General features: G+C 41.3%; 1 protein-coding gene across 1 annotated transcript in view; it reads right to left on the minus strand.

The window, feature by feature from the left end:
- Positions 1 to 5,727: 5,727 nt before the first annotated feature.
- Positions 5,728 to 24,508, minus strand: part of LOC308666314 (neurotensin receptor type 1-like) — an 80,158-nt gene continuing 61,377 nt past the window's right edge. The window contains exons 2-4 of the mRNA XM_081325026.1: positions 16,687 to 16,888; positions 10,344 to 10,434; positions 5,728 to 9,550 (exon numbers count right to left, since the gene is read on the minus strand). Coding sequence (XP_081181152.1) covers positions 9,301 to 9,550; positions 10,344 to 10,434; positions 16,687 to 16,858 — 513 coding nt within the window. The 5' untranslated portion in view covers positions 16,859 to 16,888 and the 3' untranslated portion in view covers positions 5,728 to 9,300. The remainder of the gene's footprint in view (positions 9,551 to 10,343; positions 10,435 to 16,686; positions 16,889 to 24,508) is intronic.

Raw genomic sequence — 24,508 nt, forward strand, 5'->3', positions numbered from 1 at the left:
ACACTCCGATTTTGTAGAATTAATTCTGCCTTCCTTTCATCCTATTTTCGTCAACATTTGATGGACTTTATAGAATAGTGATCAAGTGCATCTCTCAAATTATTTGATTTTTTTTCCATAATTTTTTGCTCTTTGAGAAACAGTACTATTTCCTTTAGATTACAATAGTCCTTCGTTTCTACTTTTCTTCTAACTCAGCCACTGGATAAATCTTTATCTGGGATTTGGAAAGTTAATGTATCCAGCGGAAAGCCTCAGAAAGACTTATATATTTACTTATTTAATTTTTTAAAAAATCTTACCTTTATCACTTTATAGGTAACTCAAGGTGGCAAATACATCTAATACTCTTTCCTCCTGTTTTCTTCACAATAACAGACTGAGATGGGTTGGGCTGAGAGAGTCTGACTGGCCCAGAGTCACTCAGTTAACTCTCATGTGTAAGGCAGGACTAGAACTCACAGTCTCCTGGTGATTGGTCCAAAATCACCCAACCAGCTATAATGCCCAAGGAAGCCTAGAACTAACAGTGTCCTGGTGATTGGCCCAAAGTCGCTCAGCCAGCTTTCATGCTGAAGGTGGAACTAGAACTTACAGTCTCCTGGTGATTGGTCCAAAATCACCCAGCCGGCTTTCATGCCCAAGGCAGACTAGAACTCACAGTGTCCTGGTGATTGGTCCAAAATTACCAACCATGCCGAAGGTGGAACTAGAACCCACAGTCTCCTGGTGATTGATCCAAAATCACCCAGCCGGCTTTCAAGCTGAAGGCGGAACTAGAACTCACAGTCTCCTGGTGATTGGTCCAAAATCACCCAGCCGGCTTTCATGCCCAAGGCAGACTAGAACTCACAGTGTCCTGGTGATTGGTCCAAAATCACCCAACCAGCTATAATGCCCAAGGAAGCCTAGAACTCACAGTGTCCTGGTGATTGGTCCAAAATCACCAACCATGCCGAAGGCAGAACTAGAACTCATAGTCTCCTGGTGATTGGTCCAAAATCACCCAGCCAGCTTTCAAGCCGAAGGTGGGAGTAGAATTCACAGTCTCAAAGTCTTCCAACTGTTTTTCATGCCTAGGTGGGTCTAGAACTCACACTCCACTGATTTCTAGTCCAGAACCTTAACCACTACAGCAAACTGACCAAGAATTTATTTTTAGCCAAGCCAGATATATATATCCATAGTAGTAGACACACTAGAAATCAAGTATTTTTGGCTTAGTGGGTATATAAAACTAAAGCATTCATATATAAATTTGAGAAATGGCAAAAGTTAAAAAAACAACTAATTACATCTGATCTAAAGATGGATCTTCTGTATATAATGGCTGATCTGTACAGACGCATCAACTGCTGTTTTTGCCAGTGAGATTCTAACTCTTAATTTTGTTTTCGGCTTGCGGTGACCATTTTTATTTCACCTTGTTTCGTGTTCGGTTTCAATGGCACTTAGAAAATTGCATTCTATTCTGAGCCTTTTTTTAAGAAGGACCTCCACAAACTGGAGCTTGTCCAAGGAAGCGTAGCTGAGATGAAAAAGGGCCTGAGTGGAAAAATAAATAAATCATTGAAGCAATTGTATAGGCTTAGCAGGTTAAAGAGAAAAACTGCAGAAGGAGTGGTAGGTTTCTATCGTCGTATTCTCCATCAATTGGGACAGAAGATGTTCAGAAGTTATTCAGGACAAGTAACGCTGGATTTAGACTAGAAAGATGTAGATTTTAGGCAGGCATCAAATAAATAAAAATTCTAATGGTGTTCAACTTTCTTTGAGACACGATGGACTGTTCTTCACTTGGAGGTGTTTAAACAGGATAGAAAACTATGAAGAATCCCAGGTAGGGGATTCCTACGTAGGATAGGAATTGCATGAGATAATTTCCATGTGGTCCCTTCCAAATCTTACATTATACATTTCTATGACTCAGTGTTGAGTGTGCAGAATCATAGAATAACACAGTTGGAAGGGATCTTGGAGGGCATCTAGTCCAACTCCCTGTTCAAGCAGGAAACCCTATACAAGGGGTTGGCTCTATACGTTGGCTCTTTTTTTTTGAAAATTTTTTTACTAGTTTTTATAGGGTTAAAAAGGAGGGTAGGGAAATGGGGGTTTGGGATAGGGTAGCGGAAAGGTTGGGGCTGAGGGTTGGGTTTTCCCCCCAATAACATTCATATTTGGCAAACAGCATGTTGTCTGGGTAAATATATACAAAAAATAAAGGGACACGGTGGCTCAGTGGGTTAGGACGCTGAGCTTTTCGATCAGAAAGTCGGCAGTTTGGCGGGTCAAATCCCGAGTGCCGCGTAACAGAGTGAGCACCTGTTACTCGTCCCAGCTTCTGCCAACCCAGCAGTTTGAAAGCATGTAAAAATGCAAGTAGAAAAATAGGGACCACTACGGTGGGAAGGTAACAGCGTTCCATGCGCCTTTGGCATCTAGTCATGCCGGCCACGTGACCACGGAGACGTCCTCGGATAAGCGCTGTCTCTTTGGCTTTGAAACGGAGATGAGCACCAGCCCCTAGAGTTGGAAATGACTAGCATGCATGTGCGGGGGAACCTTTACCTTTAAAGGTAATAAAGGTAATAATAACACTGATAGGTGTAATAAATTATCAAAAACAATATTAAATTTTCAATGTATGATATCATTCTTACTCAAATAAATTCAAAGTTGCATATCACATTCCTTTCTCTCTAACTCGCTTATCTCGCCATTGATAAAATTTATTCCAAGTTCCATAGTAAACTAAATGTTCTTTCTCTTTAATCTTTCTCTTAAACCTTGGCTCTTTTATGACTTGTGGACTTCAACTCCCAGAATTCCTGAGCCAGCATGGCTCAGCTTGGAAACCTCTCCCTTCCCATCAGCATGGCTGGCTCAGGAATTCTGGGAGTTGAAGTCCACGAGTCATAAAAGAGCCAAGCTTGCCTACCCCTGCCCTATACCATTTCAGACAAGGGGCTGTCCAGTCTCTTCTTGAACACCTCCAGTGATGGAGCACCCACCACGTCTGGAGGCAAGTTGTTCCGCTGATTCATTGTTCTCCCTGTCAAGAAATTTCTCCTTAGTTCTAGGTTGGATTTCCCCTTGATTAGTTTCCATCTATTGCAAAACTATCCTGGTGTCCTTATCAATCTCTCCCCTGGAGACGTTTGCATATTTACACTGAATGGTTTGGATATGCTTTCTGCAAATGTTTATTGCACTAATGAGCCTTGCAGTGAACAGAAACGGAGTAGCACAAGGTCCCTGGCTGAAACCAAGTGGGGTGGAGCCATTGGTGCTCTCTGCGCTTAGTTCTTTTCTTGCGGACATTTCATTACCCAATTAGGTAACATCATCAGTGCTAGAAGGGAGTGGGGATTGCTCTCATGTTATATACAAATGGCTTGTCCTGACAGTTTTCTAGGTGGTTCCTTGACTAGGAATTTGTTCTGTACCAGCCTACTACCGGCCTTGCAGAAAGGCAACCCCTGTACAAACGGTAGAGACTGGAAAACAACTGAGGCTGGAAAGCGTCTGCCAAGTTTAATTCACAAGCAAAACAACAGAACATGAAACAAGATACCGGAACTTTGATCCTCAAACGGAGCGGTTGCTTTCAGCAACCAGCCCTTCCCCAAACACTCCCTTTATTAGAGTTCAGGGCGTGGCCTCCCTGTGCCTCCTTCCGAGGAGTCCCACAGCCTTTCTCTGCTTGTTCCTGCTTGACTGCCTCCTGCGTCGGGCGTCCTTGAACAGGGCCAGCTGTGGGTCATCATCATCCGCACTGTCGGGCTCGCGCAGCTGAGAAGAGGGCCCTGGCTGGGGGCTCTGCGAAGCCTCCAAGCCATCATCAGCAAGTTCGTCTTCAACACCCTCCTCCTCCCCCTCGTCTGAGTCATCCGAGACATCCGAGCCGGCTGCCGGACCCACAGGCTGGCCCTGAATCACAACAGAACTGTTGTTTACATATGGTGCCATTAAGTGGTTAGATCCACGGTGGCATGGTGGTTAGAATGCAGTACTGCAGGCTACTTCTGCTGACTGCTGGCTGCCAGCCATTCAGCAGTTCGATCCTGACAGGCTCAAGGTTGACTCAGCCTTCCATCCTTCTGAGGTCAGCAAAATGAAGACCTAGGACTCTGTAAACTGCTTAGAGAGGGCTGTAAAGCACTGTGAAGCGGTTTATAAGTCTAAGTGTTTTTGCTATTGCTATTTTCATCGTGTAGAATATAGAACACAGAACATAGAATAACAGACTTGGAAGGGACCTTGGAGGTCTTCTAGCCCAACCCCCTGCTCAAGCAGGAGACCCTATACCATTTCAGAGAAGTGGCTGTCCAGTCTCTTCTTAAAAGTCTTAAAATGGCTTCTGACCAGTTAAGGCACCAGTGAATTCTAGTTTTGTCTGGATGACTTTGGGCCCATCATCAAGAGATATGAGTTCTAGTCCCACCTTAGACATAAAAGCTGGTTGGTTAACTTTGGGCCAATCATCAGGAGATGCTGAGTTCTGGTCCTGCCTTAGGCACAAAGCCAGTGCGGTGACTTTGGGCCAGTTACTCTCTCAGGGCCCAACTCACCTCACAGGGTTGTTGTTGTGGGGAAAATAGAAGGAGGAAGATGTATTGAACATGTTCACCTCCTTGAGTCCTAATCCCACCTTAGGCAGAAAGCCATCTGGATGATCTTGGGCCAGTCCTTCTCTTTCAGCCCCCAGGAAGGAGGCAATGGCAACCCACTTCTGAAACCAAGAAAACTTGCCAAGAAAACTGTGGGGACTTGTCCAGACAGTCTCCAAAAATTGGACAAAATGGAACAGACGAGTACTGTATACAAAGATATAATCAAATGACAGAAACCAAATGAAGAGAAGGGTGAGGGGTGACATGATAGCAGTGTTCCAATATCTCAGGGGATACCACAAAGAAGAGGGAGTCAAGCTATTCTCCAAAGCACCTGAAAGCAGGACAAGAAGCAACGGATGGAAACTAGTCAAGGAGAGAAGCAACCTAGAACTAAGGAAAAACTTCCTGACAGTTAGAACAATTAACCAGTGGAACAACCTGCCTCCAGAAATGGTGAATGCTCCAACACTGGAGGTTTTTAAGAAGAGACTGGACAGCCATTTGTCTGAAATGGTATAAGGTTTCCTGCCTGAGCAGGGGGTTGGACTAGATGACCTCCAAGGTCCCTTCCAACTTTTTTATTATTATTATTATTATTATTATTATTATTATTATTATTATTATTATTATTATTATTATTATTATTAAATTGAACACTGAGTGTGGCAACAATAGTGTTACTTGTTATGTATTGAGGTTTGCTGAAACACCTACTCACTTGTATACTGAGAACTGACAGTTCTCCAGCACATGTACTGAGCTCTAACAGTTCAGGCGGGAACCAAAATAGCAGGAATAGTGGGTTCAATCTGATTGGTTGTATGATGGTATATAAAGAGTGCATGTACACCCTAAACCCCTCAGTACAGTTTGGTTATCAGTAAAGTTGCTGTTACTCTGTACTCACATGCCTGGCATCATTCCTGCTCATTTGAACCCGAAACACAACATTACTCATATCACATTGCTGGATGGGCGGCAACAAAAATAATCTTACAGAAGCCTTCAGTTTAATTTCAGCTTTTAGCAAGCAGACGCTGCTGTTTTTTTTTAAAAGATGAAGTTAAGCCACGATCCCATAAAAAGCAACTGCCACAACCATAAATAAAAATGCAGGGCTGTTTTATTGTTGAAGTTCAGTGAAAGAGCAAATGGTACCATACATTACAAAGGTTAGTAGCAGAAAATAACCATTATTTAAACATGAGATGGTTATATTTGTAAGACCACTTCTTTTTGATAAACTGGGAAGAGAAAACACACTGTCCCTTGCTTTGTCTTCGTTAAAACACAAACTATTAACAGGGACATTGCAGCACTCACGATTACTTCATTTTATTCAACAATGGACACTTTAGATGACTGACAATATAAGGTCTCCGTTGTTGCTTTAAATTACGCGTTTTTTGTATTTCTGCCACAAAAATAGAATGAGAGCCAAGCTGTTACATTGAACGAGTACAGGAATTTGCCAGCATACAGATGTGGGTTTTTTTTGAAACAAAGATTGCTTCACTATTTGTAATTGCCATCTTTCCCCCCCCCAGAAGACCCAGGCAAGGTTCATACCAGATTGTTACATGTCTATGGAGATTCTCAATCATCCAGGTCATGGTTGTCCCAAAGGTGCTTTTTTCAAAAGGCAACTGGACTTTCTTTTCCTTTGAAAACATTTTGCTTCTCATCTGAGAAATTTCTTCAGTTCTGAAGATGAATGCCATGTAGACTGGGGTGCAATGTAGGACTGGTTGCAATGTAGACTGGTTGCAATGCAGACTGGGGTGCAATGTAGACTGCGTGTAATATAGACTGGTGCAGTGTAGACTGGGATACAATGGAGACTGGGGTGCAATGGAGACTGGGGTGCAATGGAGACTGGGTGCAATGTAGATTTGGTGCAATGTGGGTGCAATGTAGACTGGGTGCAATGTAGATTTGGTGCAATGGAGACTGTGTGCAATGGAGACTGGTGCAATGGAGACTGGGGTACAATGGAGACTGGGGTACAATGGAGACTGGCCACCTCAGGCAATGTAAGTTAGTTACAACTAAATAGTCTGCACATTTTGGCTGCTGCGTCTCATAAGGATTTCCCAGCAAGAAGCAGCAGCATGAATACTGAAAAATAAAATAGCTGAAGTGACACATTATGGAATATGGGTAGTCCTTGACTTACAACCATTCATTTAGCGACCATTTGAAGTTACAACGGCACTGGGGAAAAAGTGACTTATGACCATTTTTTGCACTGACGACTATTGCAACATCCCCACGGTCATGTGATCAAAGTTTGGATCCTTGACAACTAGTTCCTGTTTATGATGCTTGCAGTGTCCCAGGGTCAGGTGATCCCCTTTTGCAACCTTCTGGCAAGCAAAGTCATTGGGGAAGCCAGATTCACTTAACAACAGTGTGACTAAACTTAATAACTGCAGTGATTCACTTGAGAAGAAAGATGTGGCAAGAAAGATTGCAAAATGGAGCAAAATTCACTCCACCGCTTAGCAACAGAAATGTTGGGCTGAAATGCGGTCGTACGTTGAGGACTACCTGTACTAACAGAAGTGGCTGGCAAAAGATGAACAAAGTCATTGTGTCCTTACCGAGGACCCCAGTTGTGAATGCGAGTATCGCTTATGAAGTGTTTCTGTCTTCCCCAACCCTCATATCAGTTCTATAGTAGAACAGGTGAGTATGTACATGGCACCTAATGCTTAAGCAACGGTAATTATTAAAGTTTTGGTAGGTTAATAACAACTCCCCTACACATCATGTGTTCTCTTGAACATTTCCTTACTAAGATGCCAAACTTCAATACGTAACACGGTGAGGTCCACTGCACAGCCTGATGAGAAAAAGCAGCAGGTGAGCGGTAGGTTGTAAAACATCTCCAGAACTTTGAGCAAATAGCATTGGTCCACGTAGCATCAAACAGCTCGAAACATGGGTGCCCTTAGTGATCCATGCACTTCATCATTACAAACGGCCATGTGAGCAATGGGGCAGGTGTGCCTCACAATTCCTTGCAGTATGTGCATCCTACTTTGGAATAATTATACAATTATAAGTAGTTCTCAACTTACAACGGTTTGTTTAGTCTCTGTTCGAAGTTACAACGGCGCTAAAAAAATAAGGGAGGGGACTTAGGACCATTTTTCACACTGACGACCATTGCAGCGTCCCTGGGGGTCACGTGCTCAAAATTCAGATGATTGGCAACTGACTCCTATATTTATGACAGTTGCAGTCACCCGAGGTCATGTGATCACCTTTTGTGACTTTCCGATAACCAAAGATTCACTTAACGACTGTGTTATTAACTTAACAACTGCAGGTTGTAAAATGGGGCAAAACTCACTTAACAAATGTCTCACTTCGCAACAGAAATTTCGGGCTAAATTTCAATCGTAAGTCGAGGTCTACCTGTAATGATAATAATAACTTGTTTCCCGTGGTTGGTTTTTTTTTTTGCTTCGTTTTGGTGGTTTAGGTCTTAAATGTAGCCCTCCATTCAATGGAGGAGCAGCCAGAATATTGTCCCCCTGCCCCTGTGCTCACTGTGATATCAGTTGAAGCAGAAGCAATTATCGGTAATTAACAGTAACTAGATTCCCTCTCCTCTAAGCTAGTTACCCTCTCTTTATAGCAGACATCTGGATGCTTGTTTGTTAATTAAGCAATTAACTCATTCATTCTATACTTCATCTCTCTGGTCTAGCAAACATTCCAAGCTCCCGGCCCCTAAGCAATTCCCATTTTAGGCATCATATGTGTTACGTCTCCGTCTGAGAGCTGGATCAAGAAATGAAGCCCTGGTGCAGAAAAATGGAACAAAAGCAGGGTTAGTCTTTCGACTTGCAACACTTCATTTAGTCACCGTTCAAAGTTACAACGGCTTGTGGCTGTTTTTCACACTTATGACCATTGCAACACCCTAACCTCCCCCCCGCCCCATGGTCATGTGATCAAAATTCAGACGCTTGGCAACTGACTCATATTTATGACGGTTGCAGCGTTCCGGTGTGATGTGATCCTTTTGCAACCTTTTGACAAGCAAAGTCGATGGGGAATCCAGAATTCACTTAACACTGAATTAACAACTGCTGTGATTCACTTAATATCTGCGGCAAGAAAGGTCGTAGAATGGGGCAAAACTCACTTAACAAATGTCTCACATAAGAAATGTTGGGCTCAACAGGGGGTCGCAAGTCGAGGACTGCCTGTACATAAAGCCACAACCCTCTTCTTGCCTAGACAAATAAAATCCTGCTAATTCTTCGCCTCCTCCCTACAATTTCAAGATAACCTGGATAAGTGATCTTGCCGATGGCACTTCTAAACCAAGAAACCGAATGAGGAGTATGGTAAAAGAGGCATTCATGCTTGGCCAACATTGACTCCATGGATAAAAAAGTTTCCTGGAGAACATCAACAGGCAACTTCTATGCTGGATCGACATGACAAAACATGGAGATATAACTCACAAAAGCCAGAGGCCAAGGCAGGAACATCACCTCAATGTTAACCATGGACATCTATTCATTCCAATGGACGGCAATCAGCTATACATGTTCATGCGGTGACGAAGTTGGAGGCCATGTCTGAAAGCAGGAGAGACCCCTTTCACAAGTTCTGGTTCCTGTCTTTTTCCTTCCTTCCTTTCCTCCTTGGGACTATCGAAGGCTCAATAGGTGGTTTCTCTGGTGACCTGGCTAGAAAAAGTATGATTACTAGAGATGCTGTTGGATTTTCTGTTGAACTTGGTTCTCTTCTTCTTCTTTCTCCATGGCAGGCATATGGAAATGAAGGTTGAAAAGAAGATCTGGCGGAAGTTGGTGGAGACCAAGTTGTAGAGGACCGGGTTAATCGCTGAACTAACATAGAAGAGGATGTTTGTCAGCATGTAGAAATAGTGATAGAAGTCGTAAAGGAAGCTGGGAGGAAACAAAAAGAGGAAGATGTTCTCAGTGGAATAGAATTCAACAATTCTACAAGTGGCTTGCCCTTACTGGAAACCCAGCCCAATTCCAAGAACCACCAAGAACACTCTAGCACTGATCGAGTTGCCTAGTTGGGTAATGAAACGTCTGCAAGAAAACAATCAGGCTTAGAAAGGACCAAGGACCCCACAATCCTCCTCCTCCTCCCTCTCCCTCTCTTTTCCTCTCCACAAACCCCACTCTTTTCTAGTCCTGATTATATCACCTAGCTGAGCAATGAAATATCTGCAAGAAAACCTCAAGTTCTGAGAGTACCAAGGACCCCAGAATCCTCCTCCTTCTGCTCCTCCTCTCTCCGCAAACCCCACTCCCTTCCAGCCCTGATGATGTCACCTAGTTGGGCAATGAAACATCTGCAAGAAAACAACCAAACTCATAGAGCACCAAGGACCCCACACTCCTCCTCCTCCTCCCAAACACCCTTCTAGCACTGATGATGTTACCTAGTTGGACAATGAAACATCTGCAAGAAAACAACCAAGCTCAGAGAGCACCAAGGATCTCTCAGATAAATCTTCAAATTGCACCAGAACTTTAAAAAAGCCCATTGCCTAGCTGTTGTATATTTGAGTCCAAAAAATACTCATGAGTTGGGATTGGCCATGGCATTTATGACTCACTAGCAAAAGAGGAATCCACAGACGACATTCAAGATGTTTTGGGAGAGAAGTCTAGACCCTTAGCCTGCGGATCTCTGCAAAACAGTTGTAGGAATCAAATCACTTACTTTGACCACTGATTTTCTGAGATATAGCAATACATAAGTCGCCGCACATGGTACGGAAGCCAGCACACCACAAAGGCAATCACAACGGCACCTGAATTGGAGAAGGAAGGAATAATGAAGTTAGCTACTCATTCTGTAAGGTGAAAAGAAATCTGTTGTGTCGGACTGTAGCTGGGCAGGGCTGACCTCCATTTCTTAGAGCCCGGGTGGCACAGTGCTTAGAAAGCAGTACTGCAGGCTACTTCTGCTGACTGCCGGCTGTCAGCAGTTCGGCAGTTCGATCCTGAGCAGCTCAAGTTTGACTCAGCTTTCCATCCTTCCGAGGCCGGTAAAATGAGGACCCCAGATTGTTGGGGGCAATTAAGCTGACTTTGTAAAAACCGCTTAGAGAGGGATGTAAAGCACTGTGAAGCGGTATATGTCTAAGTGCTATTGCTATTGCTTAGCTGAGGGAGCCAGCATTGTCCGAAGACTTTTCTGTGGTCATGACAATGCCAAGACACGTGGGATGTTTTTACCTTCCCTACCAAAGTGGTACCTATTTATCTACTCGCATTTGCATTCCTTCGAACTGCTGGATTGGCAGGAGCTGGGGCAGGAATGGGTGCTTGCTCACCTTTCATTCGGCAGCCCAGTGTTTTGACCACTAGGCCACCATGCTCATCATTCTTATCTTATCTTATCTTATCTTAACTTTTGTATATTGTATTTTTATTGCATTTTATTGCCCTGTACACCGCCCTGAGTCCTTCGGGAGAAGGGCGGTATAGAAATTAAATTAATAAATAAATAATAAATAAATAAATGTACATTTATCTAAACCACAGTGTTTATATTGCAATGATTCAATCTGATTTTCCTTCTTATCAGCATACAGGTAGTCCTTGATTTACGGCCAAAATGCTTGCTGCTAAGTGAGATCTTTGTTAAGTGAGCTTTGGCCCATTTTAAAACCTTTCTTGCCACCGTTGTTAAGTGAATCCAGCTTCCCCATGGACTTGGCTTGTCAGAAGGTCGCAAGAGGGGATCACATGATCCCGGGACACGGCGACCATTATCAATCTGAATCAGTTGCCAAGCGTCTGAATTTTGATCCCTTGACCGTGGGGATGCCTCAATGGTCGGAAGTGTGAAAAACGGTCATAAGTCACTTTTTTCAGTGCTGTTATAACTTTGAGTGGTCATTAAATGAACTGTTGTAAGTTGAGGGCTACCTGTAATTGCTTTTTCTGCGACTGGTATCATTTTATGACTGAAGGCTACCTGCTCAACAGGAGTTCAGTTCATGCCAAGGAGAAAGCGGAACACAATCAGAAGACCCTTTGAAGCCTCTGTTGTGAAATGCAGCTGAAATTTTATTTTCAAGGGGTGAACAATGCATTGCTAATCTTTTAAATCCTCTGTATGTCTGGAGTAATGGTCTCCTTTCAAGGCAGTAAGGCATTTGAATTATTTCTGCAATGGATCAGACTACTTGGAGGCTCAAGCAGAGACTATTTATTTAGCGTATGATGAGAACATGATGGAAGAAAAGTAAACATATATACACAGTCTACATAATTAGAATAGAATAGAATAAACAAATTGTAGAATAGAATAGAGTAGAATAGAATAGAATAGAATAGAATAGAATAGAATAGAATAGAATAGAATAGAATAGAATAGAATAGAATAGAACAGAATAGAATAAACAGATTGTAGAATGGAATGGAATGGAATGGAATGGAATGGAATAGAATAGAATAGAATAGAATAGAATAGAATAGAATAGAATAGAATAGAATAAACAGATTGTAGAATAGAATGGAATAGAATAGAATGGAATGGAATGGAATGGAATAGAATAGAATAGAATAGAATAGAATAGAATAGAATAGAATAGAATAGAATAGAATAGAATAGAATAGAATAGAACAGAATAGAACAGAATAGAATAAACAGATTGTAGAATGGAATGGAATGGAATGGAATGGAATGGAGTAGAGTAGAATAGAATAGAATAGAATAGAATAGAATAGAATAGAATAGAATAGAATAGAATAGAATAGAATAGAATAGAATAGAATAAACAGATTGTAGAATAGAATGGAATAGAATAGAATGGAATGGAATGGAATGGAATGGAATGGAATGGAATAGAATAGAATAGAATAGAATAGAATAGAATAGAATAGAATAGAATAGAATAGAATAGAATAGAATAGAATAGAATAGAATAGAATAGAATAGAATAGAATAGAATAGAATAGAATAGAATAGAATAGAAGCTGGAAGGGACCTTGAAGGTCTTCTAGTCCAACAGGGATGCTGCAATGGTTCTAAGTGCAAGGAACATTCATCTCTTTTTCAGGACTCTTGTAACTTTGAACAGTCGTTAAATAAATGGTCATAAGTTGAGGACTGTATAATCATTATAGGGATGATATTTTAGCCCTGTAATTTACCACTCCCTGGGACGTTTGCCTGTTTGCTTTTAACTTCCTCATCTAGTCCAGAATCCTAGGATTCTCTGGTTGATTCGCATCCATGTCAGATTCTGATCTGACTCTATTCAGTCTCTGTTCAGTTCTTTATCAGATGCTGCCAATGGTAAATCTTTTGGCAAGAATTGTTGGTATTTGGCACTAATCTCTTATTCCACCACTTGGAATACAAGCTGGTGACTTGTTTCTCTACCAAAGTGTGAAACTTGTAAGAATTGCAGCTCTGATTCCAATTATGGAACTCCAAATAGCACATTGCAGTGAAAAAAAAAACATCTCTCCATTTGAATTTTAGCCAGCTTTTTTGCTCAGGGACATTGTCAACATTCTCAATATTGCATTTCAATCTAAGACCTTAGTCAGATTTTAAAAGAGAATGACGTTTGGGTCATGTTCAAATGACTTCATTAAGGGTTATAAGCCTGGGCTGTAGTTCTTGAGACAGCCACTTGGTGGCAGCAAAGAGATATAAACATCTCACTCTCTGCTCCCCTCTGATGGGTCAAGATGGTACTACTAGTCCTTGACATCTGACCATAAAGGAGCCTGCCCATTATGGTTGTATGTTATGATGGTCACAAAAGTCTATGACACTTTTATGGTGGTTGTTAAGTGAACACGGTGGTTGTTAAGTGAAGCAATAGTTCGTTAAGGACTCAGTTTCGACAAAAACTGAAAGTAAGTGCCGGTTTGGGGTAAAATCATGGTAAAATGCAGTCACGTGATTGCAGGATGCTGCAAACAGCTGAAAATGGGGTCAAGTTGATGAGTGCTCAAAATTTGATCATGTAGCCACAGAGGGCTTCCAAATCTGAGTCATGCCCCCTTTCTTGGGGCTGTTGTAACTTTGCTGGCTAAGCAGGCAGTTGTAAGTTGAGGACCTACCTGTAGCCCAGTATAACAGAGGTTTAGTGTTTAGATCAGTGTTTGATTTCTGCATGCAAACTGGTTTGAAGAGAAACAGAAACGTTATCAGAATAACAGAATAACAGAGTTGGAAGGGACCTTGGAGATCTTCTAGTCCAGCCCCCTGCTCAAGCAGGAAACTCTATACCATTTCAGAAAAAAAATGGTAATGCAATCTCTTCTTAAAAACTTCCAGTGCTGATAGATTGTTCTAACCGTCAGGAAATTTCTCCTTAGTTTTAGGTTTTTCTCTCCTTGATTAGAATAGGATAGAGCTGGAAGGGAACTTGGAGGTCTTCTAGTCCAGCCCCCTCCTCAAGCAGGAGAACCTATACCATCTCAGACAGGTGACTGTCTAGTCCAGGGGTAGGCAACCTCGGCTCTTTTATGACTCGTGGACTTCAACTCCCAGAATTCCTGTGCTGACTCAGGAATTCTGGGAGTTGAAGTCCACGAGTCATAAAAGAGCAGAGGTTGCCTACCCCTGGTCTAGTCTCTTCTTAAAAATCTCCAGGGATGGAGCACCCACAATTTCTGGAGGCAAAGCTGTTCCACTGGTTGATTGTCCTCACTGTCAGGAAGTTTCTCCTTAATTCCAGGTTGCTTCTCTCTTTGATCAATTTCCTGCCTTCAGGTGCTTTGGAGAATGGCTTGACTCCCTCTTCCTGAGATATTGGAAGACTGCTATCATGTCACCCTTAGACCTTAGCATTAAACTAGACTTGCCCAATTCCTGGAAGTGTTCTTTGTGCGTTTTATCCTCCAGTCCCCTCTTTCTTTTCTCGTTTTCTCTTTCTAGAGTCTCAACATCTTTTCTATATTGTGGCAACCAAAACTGGATGCAGTATATTCCAAGTATGGTCTTACCAAGGCATTATAAAGTGATATTAACACTTGATTCTATCCCTCTGTTAATGTAGCTTAGAACTGTGTTGGCTTTTTTGGCAGCTGCAGCACACTGTTGGCTCATATTTAAGTGATTGTCCACTAGGACTCCGAGATCCCTCTCACAATTTCTACTTTTGAGCCAGGTACCACCTATATTATACCTGTGCGTTTGTTTTTTCTTGTCTAAGACCCTTACTTTTTCCATCATTGCATTTCATTTTGTTAGATTGCGCCAAAGGTTAAAGTCTGTCCAGATCCTTCTGTATCTTAAGCCTATCTTCTGGAGTGTTGGCTATTCCAGCCAGCTTGATGTCGTCTGCAAATTTGATGAGTTCCCCATCTATCTATATAGAACTGTCTGTATCAGTACAGACAATTCAACACAAAATTTAAAAGTTTTTATATTATATAAAAAGAGTCTCCTTGCAGCGAGATAAACGGCAAATAAATTTAATAAATAAAGAAATGAATTTAAAAAGATAGAATTCCAACATTTATTATGATTTTCCGCAATAGAAAAAAAACAATAATTAATTCTCTGTGAAACAAACTGAAATTTCATGACAGTTGCTGAAAGGTTGGATCAGGATGGAGATATGATGAAACAACGTTATTCAACCTAATCTTGGTTTTGCATTTGTTATTATGTCTTTCACATTTCATCTCTTCAGAAGACAAAACTGGATGATTTGGAAGAGGCTTTTTTTTGCTTAGTTATGTTCGCTGATACTGTATTATTGGGCACAATCTTATACAGTATCTTATTCACTCATCTATCCAAGTAGCCAGGTCTCAGTAAATGAGTAACCAATTAGCAGTGTCTTTATGTTAATTTGTAATGTTCTATGCAATCCTTGCTCTCAACACTTTGTAACCAGGGGAAACTCTGCCATTGGTCGTATCTTAAATGAATTTGCCGATAAAGAAAGAGTGATAGATCAAAGGGGAGAGTGTCCTTGGATACATTAGTATGACAATATTATGCAGGCATGACTGAAAATTGCATTACCGACTTTTCTTTTAGGCATCTTAACATAATTTCATTAATAAATTAGTATGTGGCTGGATTTCATTTTTTTTAATGAGTTTGCATCTCTTTGAATTTTATGATGTATTTATTTGCTTAGGAAGTGTGTGTAATAATGTGTATATATATATATATATATATATATATATATATATATATATATATATATATATATATATATATATATATATATATATATATATATATATATATATATATATATATATATATATATATATATATTAATCCATGCAATGCTGAAATGATGAATATATATATATAAAATCTTAACCATTTGACCATTGCTTGGATTTTTAAAAAGGTATTATTATTATTATTATTATTATTATTATTATTATTATTATTATTATTATTATTATTATTATTATTATTATTATTATTACTATTATTATTATTATTATTATTATTATTATTATTATTATTATTATTATTATTATTATTATTATTATTTAGCATATCTACATGGCACCTACAGAGGTCATGTAATCACAACAACAACAGTACAGTTTCCAGACTCCTTAGCATCTTTGTTGCTCTTTCTAGGATTTCAACGTCTTTTTTGCATTGTGTTGACCCGGTTGGATCCAAGGATGACCTCCTGAGCAGGAAGTGCTCCACTGGGCATTGTGGATTGCCACAATCAGACATCAAGCACTACTTGGGTCCAACCACTGACCATTAACCAGTGGAACAACCTGCCTCCAGAAGCTGTGAATGCTCCAACACTGGAAGTTTTTAAGAAGAGACTGGACAGCCATTTGTCCGAAATGGTATAGGGTTTCCTCCCTGAGCAGGGGGTTGGACTAGATGACCTCCAAGGTCCCTTCCCACTTTATTACTATTATTATTACTAACCCAACCAGTTCAAAAACCTCCCAGGTAGTTTGGGAGTATTGGAAGTTTCTTTTCTGGAAGAGACAATGCATCATTTCCAAGCCACAGGGGCCAAACCTCAAGCTGCACGGATAGGTTGAATATCAGATACAGGAAAATGGCCTCCAATCAGAGGGGTACATACGTAGAACCCGAACCCCGTGTTTCAAGGTCTGAATGCGCCCAGGTTCCATGGACATGCTAAGGATGGTTTGCTGTCCTCCAATGGTGCAGACTTGGTTTTCTTGGGCCGCTTGCTTAAACATGATGATCAGTTGGTTGGCTATGATGGTGTTGAGGATGGAGATAATGGCCATTGGGAAAATGAAGGAGATGAAGACATTGACCTGGATCAGACAGGAAGAGGAAAATACAAAATAGAGAAATCTTGTTAGCGTCTAGACGGGAGAGAAGAGATTAGAGATTTAGGCCTTGGTGGGATCCATTCTTTGCAGTAAAAATGCTACCATAGGTGGTCCTCAACTTACAATCATTTGTTTAGTGACCATTCAAAGTTTCAGTGACTGTAGGAGATGACCATGCTGAGATCGAGGGAAGGAAGTGGCCTTTAGTTCCTGAGAAGAGGAGGGGAGGAGACCTCTATCAATGTTTTTGTGTTACAGCAACCATCACCTGGTTCACCAGCTTCTTCCGAGGCGTGGGAGGAGGATTCCTTTGAGACAGCCTCGCTTCCAGGTTCCCATGAGAAGTCAGACTTTGAAGACACAACTCAGGAAGGGGAAAGCAGTAGAGAAGAACCCAAGGAAGAGGAGGGGGACCAAGATGGAGAGATGGGTAGAATAGAATAGAATAGAATAGAATAGAATAGAATAGAATAGAATAGAATAGAATAGAATAGAATAGAGTAGAGTAGAGTAGAGTAGAGTAGAGTAGAGTAGAGTGTAGAGTGTAGAGTGTAGAGTGTAGAGTGTGGAATGGAATGGAATAGAATGGAATGGAATGGAATGGAATGGAATGGAATAGAATAGAATAGAGTAGAGTGTGGAGTGGAATGTAATGTAATGTAATGTAATGGAATAGAATAGAATAGAATAGAATAGAATAGAATAGAATAGAATAGAATAGAATAGAATAGAATAGAATAGAATAGAATAGAATAGAATATGGAATAGAACAAAATAGAACAAAATAGAATAGAATAGAATAGAATAGAATAGAATAGAATAGAATAGAATAGAATAGAATAGAATAGAATAGAATAGAATAGAATAGAATAGAATAGAATAGAATAGAATAGAATAGAATAAGAGAGTTGGAAGGGACCTTGCGGGTCATCTAGTCCAACACCCCCACCCAAGCAGCAACTGTGCACCATTTCCAACAGATGGCAATCCAGTCTCTTCTTGAAAGCCTCCAGTGATGAAGCTCCCACAACGTCTGAAGGCAATCTGTTTCAATGGTGGATTGTTCTCACTGTCAGGAAATTTTTCCTTATTTCCAGGTTGAATCTCTCCTTGAGCACTTTCCATCTGTTATTCCTTGTCTGGCCATCAGGTGCTTTGGAAAATAGGTTGATCCCTCTCCTCTCTGACAGCCCCTCAAATATTGGAACACCGCTATCATGTGTCCCCTGGTCCTTCTCTTCACTAGACTAGATCTGCCCAGATGACCAGGCTGAGCCCAAGGGAGGGGTCAAATGTGTTATCAGTCTAGAATTCCTTTGTGCCCACAAGAGATCTAGGTCCAGCCCACCTTGAATTCCGTTGACTCTTATCTACCCCCAATTTGCATGGCCCATTCAGATTCGGCGTCAGATTAGAGCTGGAAGGGACCTTGGAGGTCTTCAAGTCCAACCCCCTGCTCATGCAGGAGACTCTCATCTTATAGAGAGCTTAAACTTGCAATAAATCTTTATACTCATTTGGACTGCCTGGATATTCTAATTTCTCTGAGGCTTGACAATGACTTAGAACGAATCCTTTCACTTACGACCATCACCGCATCCCCTTGGTCATGTGATCAGAATTCGGGCACTTGGAAACCAGCATGTATTTACAAACGGTTGCAGCATGCTGGCATCATTTGTCATCATTTGTGACCTTCCCGGTTGGTTTCTGACAAGCAAATCCAATGGAGGAAGCCCGATTCCCTTAGCAACGGTGTGATTCCCTTAACAACCATGTATTCTCTTAATAACTGCAACGATTCATTTAGCAACCAGGGCAACAAAAAGTCATAAAATTGGGCGCTATTCCCTTAACAACCGCCTTGTCTAGCCATGGGAACTGTTATCCCAATTGTGGTCGCAAGTTGAGCACTAACTGCATTTCAAAAGGCGATGCCACAAGCTTGATGTTCTTTCCCAGCATTGCAGAAAGTTGCTCTAGATTATCTTTATTGTCTTTCCAAATCTAAATTCTGTGATTCATCCCTGTTGGACTGAGTAATTGCACCTCAGTTTAAATATTTCTCGGCGGCTTATGAATCAACTAAGAAAGTACCAAGTACAAATAGCCCTAGAGTTACAACTCCAATTGTGCCCAAAATTTATGTTGCTAAGTTAGACATTCGTTAAGTGAGTTTTGCCTCATTTTACGACCTTCCTTGTCACAGTTGTTAAGCGAATCAATGCAGTTGTTAAGTTGGTAATGCGGTTATTAAGCAAATCTGGTTTCCCCACTGACTTTCTTTATCAGAAGGTTGCGAAAGGGGATCACATGACCCTGGGACACGGCAACCGTCATAAATATGATGATGTTGCCAAGTGTCTGAATTTTGATCACCTGACCGAGGGGATGCTGTGATGGTCATAAGTGTAAAAAAATGGTCACAAGTCACTTTTTTCAGTGCTGTTGTAACTTTGAATGGTCACTAAGCTTGTAAGCCGCCCTGAGTCTTCGGAGAAGGGCGGGATATAAATGGAATTAAAATAAAATAAATAAATAAAAATAAATGAACTGTGCTACTACCTGTATTTTATCCTCAGGGTAGCATCACACAGTTTGGCTGGTCTTAAAAAAGCAAAGTAGAGTTGGAATTCACATTCTGTGAACAAGAGACCACTAGGCAATTTCTGGACTACAGATAGACTGAGAAGTCAAAGAAAACAACATTGCGATGAAAACCGTGGCTAATTACTTCCGCGTGGCTGCTCGGAAAAATGATGAGCGTGTCTGAATTCACAGGGAAATGAAAAAAAGACGTGTCTATTTTCTGTCCATTGTGAAAGTGTTCTTAAATAGTCTCTCAAGCTCCAAGTCTTTGTCGGAACTCACTGCACCAAACACATAAATAAATAGACCACAGAAAAAGCACAAACATTAAATCAGTAAAACGGTACAATAAAGTCCTAAAATGATATATGATGGATTTTAAAGTCTAGGGAAAGATAAATCTTTTCAACTTGCTGCCCCGTGTCAAAAGCAAAGTGGGCAGCTGCTGAAATCCCTGGATGTTTTCAATGTTCCATGTAAAGAAACCTAGAATAAAACACTATAATTAAATCACTGAGAGACTACAGTAAATCAGGACCACACAATCAATAAATAGCACAATAAAACTCTTCAATAAGCTAGTGAAGTTGAAAGTCTTTTCCTCTTGCCTGTCCAGTACAGGTAATCCTTGACTTACAACCACAGTTGAGACCCACATTTCTTTTGTTAAGTGAGACATTTGTTAAGTGAGTTTTTCTCCATTTTACAACCTTCCTTACCACAGTTGTTAAGTGAATCACTGCAATTGATAAGTTACTAACATGACTGTGTTAAGTGAATCTGGCTTCTCCATTGACTTTGCTTGTCAGAAGGTCACAAAAAGGGATCATGTGACCTTGGGACAAAGCAATGGTCATAAATATGAACCAATTGCCAAGCATCTGAATTTGTTTACATGATCATGGGGGGATGCTGCAAAGGTCGTAAGTGTCATTGTAACTTTGAACAGTCATTAATGAACTGTTGTAAGTCGAGGACTACCTGTATCTCTAGTAAGAGTTACTGACCAGCTACTGGAGGCCTAAAATATTAGATCCCAACTTGGTTGACATCTGCTATAGACACAAATTTATTTTATTTATTTTTATCCTGCTTTTAATTTTTTATAAGTAAGTCAAGATAGTGATTGCCTTCCTCTTTTGGTTTTTCACACACAAAACAACCCTGTGAGGTGGGTTGGCTAAGAGAGAGGGACTGGCTCAAAGTCACACAGCTGGCTTTCATGCCTAAGACAGGACTAGAACTCACAGTCTCCTGGTGATTGGCCCCAAATCACCCAGTCGGCTTTCATGCCTAAGGCAGCACCAGAACTCACAGTCTCCTGGTGATTGGCCCCATATCACCCAGTCGGCTTTCATGCCTAAGGCAGCACTAGAACTCACAGTCTCCTGGTGATTGGCCCCAAATCACCCAGTCAGCTTTCATGCCTAAGGCAGCACCAGAACTCACAGTCTCCTGGTGATTGGCCCCATATCACCCAGTCGGCTTTCATGCCTAAGGCAGCACTAGAACTCACAGTCTTCTGGTGATTGGCCCCAAATCACCCAGTCAGCTTTCATGCCTAAGGCAGCACTAGAACTCACAGTCTCCTGGTGATTGGCCCCAAATCACCCAGTCAGCTTTCATGCCTAAGGCAGCACCAGAACTCACAGTCTCCTGGTGATTGGCCCCATATCACCCAGTCGGCTTTCATGCCTAAGGCAGCACTAGAACTCACAGTCTTCTGGTGATTGGCCCCAAATCACCCAGTCAGCTTTCATGCCTAAGGCAGCACCAGAACTCAAAGTCTCCTGGTGATTGGACCCAAATCACCCTGTCAGCTTTCATGCCTAAGGCAGCACCTGAACTCACAGTCTCCTGGTCATTGGCCCAAAGTCACCCAACTTGCTTTCATGCCTAAAGAGGGTGTAGAACTCATGGTTCCCCAGTTTCTGAGCCTGGTGCCTTCAGCTGTCAGTCTATTCAAAGTTTGTGGCTCCAAGATGCCTAGTGGTGTGAGCTCCATTATGGCTAGGCGTATCAGTATCTGAAAAAAGTCACCAGGATTCATAGCTGGTGTATCTCAGGAGCCATAGAGTTAAACTCAGCCAAAAAAGGGGAAGGAGATGACTTCTTCATAAAAAAATAGAAAAATAAATAAATCCACCCGCAGGCAATGATTTTGGTTTCTAAAACTCCTCACCCCACTGAATATTCTTGGCAGGTTCTTGAGCTGGAATAAATCCACAGTAAAATTTCATATCTCAGTAGGCTTGTCCTGTAGCATAAGGTGAAGGATTCCTACTGCCACCACAGAGAATTTAATAAGATAATCAAAACTGAAACGTTCATTGTTACACTGAATGTGGATGTGTCTACCTGTTGTGGTGTCTGCTCCGATGATGCTCTGGAAGACCTTAAAAACCTGGTTGTTGTCCCAGACTTTGGTGGACAGTTTGTAGAACCTTATAGGTTTTTGTTAGGGTGGGTTCTTCAGATGCACGACATTTGCTTGTGATTTTATTCTTTCCTGCTTTGACTTGACTTGCTGTAAGATGCCCAGAATAATTTTGGAGTTGTGAGCTTCGGTATCTCAGCCATACATAAATAAATATATTTTATCTGAATAGGGGATTATTTATACCAGGCAATAAAATATTGTTGAAGAAAATGGGATGGAGAAATCTTTTGACCACAAGGGTATCTCTGAGATTGTCTCACGGGATCCATCACAAAACACTGCCAGATTCACAAGTGCCCAGATTCACAATGCTCATTTACCAAAGGAAAAATTGGGGAATGTTTCCACTCTCCAATATTCTCCTGGGATGTTTCCTATAAAGTTCTCAGTATGTCCTGGAGCTAGGAAGCATTCTAGAAAATAAAAGTTGATGCCAGAAACTCATGCTTTATTGCATACCTAGTTTGGCTTCTTTTAGATCAAGTAAGTAAAGTTAATTTCAGTTCAAGATAACAACAAGAACAACAACAACAACAACAACAACAACAAAAGTTGGAAGGGACCTTGGAGGTCATTTAATCCAACCCCCTGCTCAGGCAGGAAACCCTATACCATTTCAGACAAATGGCTGTCCAGTCTCTTCTTAAAAACTTCCAGTGTTGGAGCATTCCCAACTTCTGGAGGCAGGATGTTCCACTGATTAATTGTTCTAACTGTCTAACTGTATAGGTACCATCTATACTATACATGTACATTTGGTTTTTCTTGCCTAAATGTAGAACCTTACTTTTTTCACCACTGAATTTCATTTTGTTAGATAGCACACAGTGTTCAGGTCTGTCAAGATAAGACTGCTGAAGATTTCATAGAAACATCAGTGTGGGTCTACAGGCATCAAGAAAAAAAATAATAATTATAAGAACAAAATGTTTGGATTGAAGCAAGCCTCAAATCTCAGAAATTGCAGGTATTTCTGAGGGATTTCTTAAAAGTGTTTAATAAGGGCATAGGCCTTGTAGACATCAGGTAAATGGGTCTTACACACATGACGATGGGAGACTCTATATTGCCAACCCACCTTTTCTGAAAGTGATCTGGTGAAAATTTTAAAGAAAAAGACCTGACCTTACATCCTAGTTGGCCACCCTTGAAGGTGCTTATTCTTCATGGCCTCTTGATTGCTTTCTAATCTTGTTCAGCAGTTAAAGAAGCAGAATAACAGAACAGGAAAAAAAAAGAGTTGAAAGGGATCTTGGAGGTCTTCTAGTCCAACCCCCCGCTCAAGCAGGAAACCCTACAACATTTCAGACAAATGGTTATCCAATCTCTTCTTAAAAATCTCCAGTGATGGTGCCTTCACAACTGCTGAAGGCAAGCTGTTCCACTGATTAATTATTTTCAGGAAATTTCTCCTTGGTTCTAGGTTGCTTTCTCTCCTTGATTATTTTCCATCCATCGTTTTTTGTCCTGTCTTCAGATGCTTTGGGGGATAGTTTGACCCCCTCCTCTTTGTGACAGCCCCTTAGATATCAGAACTCTGCTATCATGCAAGCAAAATGAAAATAATTTCTTCTCAAGTATCTAGGCCAGGGGTAGGCAACCTCGGCTCTTTTATGACTCGTGGACTTCAACTCCCAGAATTCCTCAGCCAGCATGGCTCAGCTTGGAAACCTCTCCCTTTCCCCTCAGCATGGCTGGCTGAGGAATTCTGGGAGTTGAAGTCCACGAGTCATAAAGCGGCCTAGGCCAGGGTTAGGCAACCTCGGCTCTTTTATGACTCGTGGACTTCAACTCCCAGAGTTCCTGAGCCAGCATGGCTCAGCTTGGAAACCTCTCCCTTTCCCCTCAACATGGCTGGCTGAGGAATTCTGGGAGTTGAAGTCCACGAGTCATAAAAGAGCCAAGGTTGCCTACCCCTGATCTAGGCTAACCATTTGTGCAAGTAGTCCTTGACTTAAAACTACAGTTGAGCCCCAAATTTCCTTTGCTAAGCAGGACAGTTGTTAAGCCAGTTTTGCCCCATTTTATGATATTTCCTTATCACAGTTGTTAAGTGGATCATTGCAGTTGTTAAGCTAGTAACACGGTTGTAAAGTGAATCTGGTTTCCCCACTGACTTTGCTTATCAGAAGGTCACAAAAGGTCAACTAGTCAGAGAAATGGTAATTTTGCCAGCCATATTACCCAAACACTGCAAAAGTCAAGCTAGGTACTTCTCTTGATCAAGTAGAAGAAGCCATCTCATCAAGAACCTCATAAATTATTTTCCCAGAACTTAGCAACGGTTTCAGTTGCAGAAAAGGAATGCAGTATATGTGTTTCTCTCCATCTTTAAAGGAGGGGGAAAAAACCCTGGGAGATTGACAAGACTGTCACAACTGTCTCTGTATTTTGTTTGTCTGAAAGATGACAGATTCCATCTCAAGAGTTCTTAGAGCAATGGTGTTCCTTCTTCTCAGGAGGAGGGGAAAAAACCCGTTGCAGTTTGACACGTACAAGCGCTTTATAACACAGCAACACTTAAAAAGGCATTTCTGTCCTTTTTCTTTGTTTTCTAAAGGCAGGGGAGGTAA

This window comes from Vipera berus (genome assembly GCF_964194415.1).
Source record: "Vipera berus genome assembly, chromosome: 3".
Lineage (NCBI taxonomy): Eukaryota > Metazoa > Chordata > Lepidosauria > Squamata > Viperidae > Vipera > Vipera berus.